General features: G+C 39.7%; 3 protein-coding genes across 4 annotated transcripts in view; all 3 read right to left on the minus strand.

Moving 5' to 3' along the window:
• The window catches only part of LOC106521487 (uncharacterized), a 5,917-nt gene extending 4,032 nt beyond the window's left edge, over positions 1-1,885 (minus strand). Inside the window, exons 1-3 of the mRNA XM_014014072.1 lie at positions 1,851-1,885; positions 1,222-1,517; positions 263-374 (exon numbers count right to left, since the gene is read on the minus strand). Of these exons, the coding sequence (XP_013869526.1) occupies positions 263-374; positions 1,222-1,517; positions 1,851-1,885 (443 nt within the window). The remainder of the gene's footprint in view (positions 1-262; positions 375-1,221; positions 1,518-1,850) is intronic.
• The window catches only part of LOC106521510 (uncharacterized), a 17,494-nt gene extending 15,520 nt beyond the window's left edge, over positions 1-1,974 (minus strand). For both annotated transcript variants that reach the window (XM_014014105.1, XM_014014104.1), the window contains exon 1: positions 1,851-1,974. The gene's annotated coding sequence lies outside the window, so the exon portion shown is untranslated. The remainder of the gene's footprint in view (positions 1-1,850) is intronic.
• Positions 1,975-2,569: 595 nt separating this feature from the next.
• Positions 2,570-6,633, minus strand: part of LOC106521511 (tissue factor) — a gene marked incomplete in the record, with an annotated part of 22,305 nt that continues 18,241 nt past the window's right edge. Inside the window, 2 exon segments of the mRNA XM_014014108.1 lie at positions 2,570-4,054; positions 6,111-6,276. Of these exon segments, the coding sequence (XP_013869562.1) occupies positions 3,915-4,054; positions 6,111-6,276 (306 nt within the window).

The raw sequence follows: 6,633 nt of genomic DNA on the forward strand, positions 1-6,633 counted from the left end.
AGGCAAAAGGGGGTCCAACCCGTTACTAGCGTGGTGTACCTAATAAAGTGGCCGGTGAGTGTATAGCTTGTATTTAATTGCACTTTGAATTAAGGTCAACTGGGATTAAGGTCAATTAAGGGATGGTTCAAATAAAAGAGTTTAAAAATATTTTCTGTAATTTGTGTTTAAGAAAGCAAAGGAACGATAAAAATTGATTAAAATCGAAAATCTAATTTGGGATGAAAAAATAGTTTTTTTAGGCCATATCGCCCAGCCCTACCTCAACCTTTTTGATGAATTTTCTCTGGCTGAATCTGCAGACGTGTCATAGCCCAGGTTAAGAGAAGGAGCCCAGTCAGGATTTGAGTGATCAAAAAGGGCAGCAGATTTACCTGTAAAATACAGACACACATTTGACAATGTCAAAACCTGCCCTGAGCTTCTGCCGTTTATAACTTGACAAAGTCTACATTCTCAAAGTCGAACAGCCGGCTACTTTGTCACGTGACCATGTTGTAGACGGAGGCTGACATATTGGTTTGGGGGGAAATAGGATGAGTTCCTGTATGTGGAAAATGGAAAAATGGTGAAAAGTTGCTGTAGGACTGCACTTCTCACATAAAAAAAACATCCAGAGATTAAAAAATATATATATAATTTCTAACTGCAAGAGTGTGGGGAGAGAAATGACACGTGTCATTCTGCCTCTGCAGACCGCCGAGCTTCTTGTTTAAAAATAATTGCCTTGTTGTTTTAATTTAAAACACAGTAAAATTGGCTAAAATGAAGAGCAAACACTCAAAGCTACACACTAACTATAAAATCCAAACATGTTAAAGTCACAGATCTAATTAATAAAGTCCTGCTCTCACCGGCTCTTCATTGCCACCAATCTCCATTCAAATTTCGCCTCTTTTTATTTTCTTCTTCCTGTAGATTTTTTACTTCTTGTCAGATAACTTTGAGCCTCAGTCAAAAATGAGGTCTGGGGGGTTATATTTTTTTCTGTTTAAGAGAAAGATGTACAGCGGTGTTTTTCCCACAGGATTATCGTGTTTCCTGCTCCCTTCAGCTGCAGTTTTCCCCCATAAAAAAAATGGGAGGTTGAAATCACGTGACTAAATAATGCCATCACGCCGACTTCGAGAATGCACATTCACAGGGGTGGACTGCACAGTGTTCAGCTGACTTTGACTGTTTATTTTGTTATTATTACTGTTTTACTCTGCTGTCACTCACCAGATTTGAAGTGGTCGGAACAAACTCTGGCGTCTTTGGATGGGATGAAATCTTTGCGATTAATTCTCGCCAGCCACAAGTCGCGTCGCTTTGCTGACAGTTCTTCAGCTGCTTCTCCTTGGTGTTTTACGACCTTCGGGATTAAAAAAAAATGGACCGTTTCACGGCCCCACGACCGGCACCGTTGTTGCAGCCGACAATAACGCAAACTTGGACCATGATTGCTAGAAAACAAACAAAGAAACGAACTACCACGTCTACACCCCACTTCGGCTTTTCGTGCCCACCAAGATGGACTCGGTCACGTGATCTGAAACTCGTTACGTCATTTCAGAACCACCTATTATTATTAATTATTATGATTGTGTACCGAAGTGGTGTCTAACATAACTGGATGCGAGGCGATGGACAAGCAGCCATTTATCTCGCATTCCAAAACATCCTCGCGATTCGGAGGCCTAACAAGAAGCGAGAAAAAGAATAGAAGTGGACCCCGGGGTCAGAAACCCGGTCAGAACTTGTTCCTTACAGCTAACTGAAGCTTATTATCAGTTTTTATTTCCTGTTACATCTCGTCTTATGTCTAACACAACAAGCATGTCTGTAAAACCGCAGAGAGCAATACTTACCGTTCCTTCTGTAGACAGGTTGGTTTTACAGACATGAACCCAGGCTCTGGTGTTTGTGGTCAGACTCTGCTCTGGTCAGAACCGGAAATGCTCCCTGACCAAAAACAAAACCAAAAAAAAAAAAAAAAACTCGTCTCTTTTGTGAGGTGCTGCCCCCTGCTGACGGAAAATGGTATTAAACCCAAAACATGCTTACAGCTATAAAAACTGTCAAAAATAAGCGATTTTTAAAAGTTTTTGATTCAAATTTCATTGTTCCAACACAATTTCTACATAATTCAATGTTTTTATTTCGATCTTAATGCAAGACTGATCCGTTTGTGTAAAAATAGTGTTTAACAAACAGCAAACATATCCTCGTCTTTGTTTACAGCTGCATTATGTGATCAGTTACAGAAATTTGACCATTAGAGTTTAGGATCAGTATCTCTGCACAGCTCATTTGCATTTGCAAGACGATGGCGCTGCAAACCTGCCAGGAGAGGGTGGTCCGCAACACGAGAGCAGGTGAGGAGGGCGTTAATCAGGGATCCAGAAGAAAAAAAGAGCTGGAGCTGTTCAAACATGAAGAATGATGGACCATGATTTACTGACCTGAACAGACATGATTGGTATAAGTGCATTACTGAATTTCAAATAAAAGAATCCAGTTAAATTCCAACTTGAATGGCAGTAAAATAGAATACCAAGGTGAGCATGGCCCTAAAATAATGACTATATCACACTGTAAACAAGAACATTTACAAGTTTAATTTATTCATAAGACATTTTTAATAACAGTGCTGTACATTAAAAATTGTAAACATTCATAATGAAACAAAAAAATGAGTACAAATATATTTTAAGATGATATTTATAAAACATTTCCACATTTTGTAACATTACAGCCACAAACTTCAAAGTGCAACAGCAATTCTTAAAAAAATGTCAAAATGTAAATAAAAGAACTCAAAAGATTAATAACCTATATTTTATTTACAGTGCAATATAGTAAACATATCAAATGTTTAATTTCTTTTCTGTAAAACAAAACAAAAAAAGCTAATTTTGACATTTATGGCAGCAACATCACAAAAAGTGGGAGCAGCTCAATAAAAGGCTGTAAAAGTCAGTGGTATAAGAACGCACAGCTTCGTTTCCCCACAGGTAAGAGGCTCGTGAACAACTTCTTAAATGAAAAGTAAAACATCTTCAGCACCAGATTCAGATTCACTGTGTTTTTGAAACATGACTGTTCAGAACCACCTCCATCTCAGAGCTCATTTACAATTAAAAAAACTGTTCTGTGATGAAAAAAAAAAAGACCCAGGACTGCTGGACAGATAAAAGAGTGGGACAACATTTTCCTCCAAAACTCTGACAAGTCGTCTTCACTGCTTCTACACATTTCCTCAGATAAGCTTTTTATTTTACAGTTGCTGCTCTGCAGAACCCCTGCTTGTTTCTAACACCTGCCCACATCTGAAGTTTGAACTCTTTGCTCATTCTTCTTTGTAAAACGGCTGCAGCTCACTCACACAGGATGAACACCTGTGAACAGCACATTTCAACTCTTGTCACAGATTTTCTTTTAAATTTAGGTCTGAACTTTGAAACACTGTAACTAGTTCCATTGTTTCTGTGGTTGTTCTGAGATGTGTATTATATGCAGTACCATTTACATGATAAATAAAATGAATGAATGAATGAATGAATGAGATAAACCTCTGACCCAGCCTTTGATGACCTCTAACGGGTTTCTTCTGTTGTTTACTCCATCACGTTCCCATCCTCTCTGAAGCACAGCCTGATGCTGCACAGTATGTGTTACTTTGTGTTTACCTCGTAAAATCACCGCAAAATACTTTAAGTTTCTAACTGTAACAAGACAAAATGTGGAAAGGTTTGAGGAGGTGAATACTTTTTCAACTGGAGTTGAAACCTGACTCGTCTGTATACACAGGTGGTTCCACAGGTTAGGAGCTGCAAACAATATTTTTTGTTTCCTTAGAAAAATAAAGAAACAGAAAACCAAGGAGACCAGCTGATGTGAAGGATCAAAAATAAATCAGATCATAAAGGGTCCTAAATGGGTGATGAAGATGTGTGGCGCGATGTGTTTCTTTTGTTGCGTCTTCGGCAGTAGATGACACTCACTGTGATGATGATGACGAATACTACCAGCAGGGTCAAGACAATCCCGACCCAAGCGCCAAAACTTAACTCTGAAAGACGGAGAGAGTCAGAGGTAAGGACAATACGAACACCAAGGATGTTGTTTAAAAAATTTAATTAGATTTTGATTTAAAAAAATTAATCGTGTTTTTTAATAATTAATGTTTTATTGTTGCTTGAACACAACTCAGCTGGCAGATCTGTCTCCTCCCAGTAAGGAGATCTCAGCTCTGTCTGGAACCTTTCTGTGTGGAGATTACATTCTGTGCACATGTGGGTTTTCTCCCACAGATCAAAACAGGCATGTTGGGTTCAATGGTAATGCTAAACTGTTCCTAGGTGTGAGAGTTTTTGTTTCTATGTGGCTGGCTCTGTCCAGTGTACCCTGTCTCCTGCACACTGACTGGATGGACAGATGATGGATGGATGGATGGATGGATGGATGGATGGATGGATGGATGGATGGATGTTGATGGATGGATGTTTTTATGGATGGATGGAAGGATGGCTGATGGATGGATGGATGGATGGATGGATGGATGGATGGATGCTGGATGGATGTTTTTTCATGGATGGATGGATGGATGGATGTTGGTGGATGGATGGACGGATGGATGGATGGGTGGATGTTGGTGGATGGATGGATGGATGGGTGTTGGTGGATGGATGGATGGATGGATGTTGGTGGATGGATGGATAATGGATGGATGGATGGATGTTGGTGGATGGATGGATAAATGTTGGTGAATGGATGATGGATGGATGGATGGATGGATGGATGGATGTTTTTTATGGATGGATGGAAGAATGGATGATGGATGGATGGATGGATGATGGATGGATGTTTTTTCATGGATGGATGGAATGATGGATGATGGATGGATGGATGGATGATGGATGGATGTTTTTTCATGGATGGATGATGGATGGATGGATGGATGGATGGATGGATGTTGGAGGATGGATGGATGGATGGATGGATGGATGTTTTTTTCATGGATGGATGGATGGATGGATGGATGTTTTTTATAGATGGATGGATGTTTTTTATGGATGGAAGGATGGATGGATGGATGGATGGATGGATGGATGTTTTTTATAGATGGATGGATGTTTTTCATGGATGGATGGATGGATGGATGGATGTTGATGGATGGATGGATGGATGGATGGATGGATGAATGGATGGATGAATGGATGGATGGATGGATGGATGGATGAATGGATGGATGGATGGATGGATGGATGTTGGTGGATGGATGGATGGATGGATGGATGGATGGATGAACACAACTCTTGTCCAGCAGAGGGCAGCACTGATCCAGTTTACCAGCTGACCAGTTGAACTACAGGGTTTTCTGGAGCCACATGAATACAGAGACTGAATTTATAGAAATCTGGTAGAAAACTATAAAACTGAAACTCTAAATCTCTGGCCTCCGACATCACTAGATGAGATTTGTGGTCGCCATATTACTCTGAGCTACACTTGTCATTTCACTGTGTACACGTGGAATCTACACATTATTAATGCTTTATGCTGCCATCAGTCCAAACATTGCATAGAAATAACTTAATTTAACTTGAATAAAAAAATTATCATGCTTAATGTGAAAACAAGAGACGAGTATTCTGCCTCCTAACAAACCTGATCAAGTGTTCACAAGCCAAAATTCAAACCAGACAGACAAACACGATGTCCAAGCGTTGTAATCATTGTGCTTTAAATTATTAACTTAGCATGGTTACTTCTCCCTTTATGAGTGATATATATATATATATATATATATATTTCATGCTGGTGATTAAATGGAGACATTCATGAAGCAGTTTCAATCTCCTTTTTTAATTACTATTATTGTGAACTCGAGTTTGGTGATGATTTCAGCTCCTACTGTTACCTTCATGCACCAAACAAAAAAACATATAAATAAATAAAGTGGATTTGGTTCTTTTAGTCCCCTGGAACTGAACTAATTAAGTTACCTGCTGAAGGATCAACAGGTTTTTGTAGAAGATCTTTTGAGTTTATTCAGAATCCAGCTGATTAGTATTGTTGTGTACCACAGTATAGTTGTGTGTTGTATACAGGAAGCGTGTGTGTACCTTGCAGGATGTGTGTGTCTGCCTGGCTGCACTGCTGTTGGCTCCAGGCTCCATGCTGCCGGGGTTTGGGTCGTTTGGGGATGAAAGCTGCCACCATGAAGCAGTAACCCAGTCCTGCTTCCAGCCCCGACACCGTGGCTGTGCTGGAGTCTGACACGACTTCTCTCTGTCACGTCAAACAAAAACAACCACCTCAGAAAATACTAAACTCTCCAAGAGCCAGACATTACAACAGACATTTATTCAACCCGTCTAACCCTGGATACAAACCAAGACTGTGGTTTTATTCTAATGTTGACCCTACAACACACTGGGACATTAATCAAGGCTCGCTTAAGCTCAGTTTGACCTTCTTTAAGTGAGGTGTCCGCTGGCTAAACACTAATGAACCCACTGCTAAAGATGAAGGAGTATTTGTTTGTTTGAATGAATTTACTCCAGCTAAATATCTAAAATGTCCTGATGCATCTCAGTAATCCAGGTAAAAAATCAAAAAGAAAAAAATTGTATAGGTCTTCTGGAC

Source organism: Austrofundulus limnaeus, unplaced genomic scaffold (genome assembly GCF_001266775.1).
Source record: "Austrofundulus limnaeus strain Quisiro unplaced genomic scaffold, Austrofundulus_limnaeus-1.0 Scaffold110, whole genome shotgun sequence".
Lineage (NCBI taxonomy): Eukaryota > Metazoa > Chordata > Actinopteri > Cyprinodontiformes > Rivulidae > Austrofundulus > Austrofundulus limnaeus.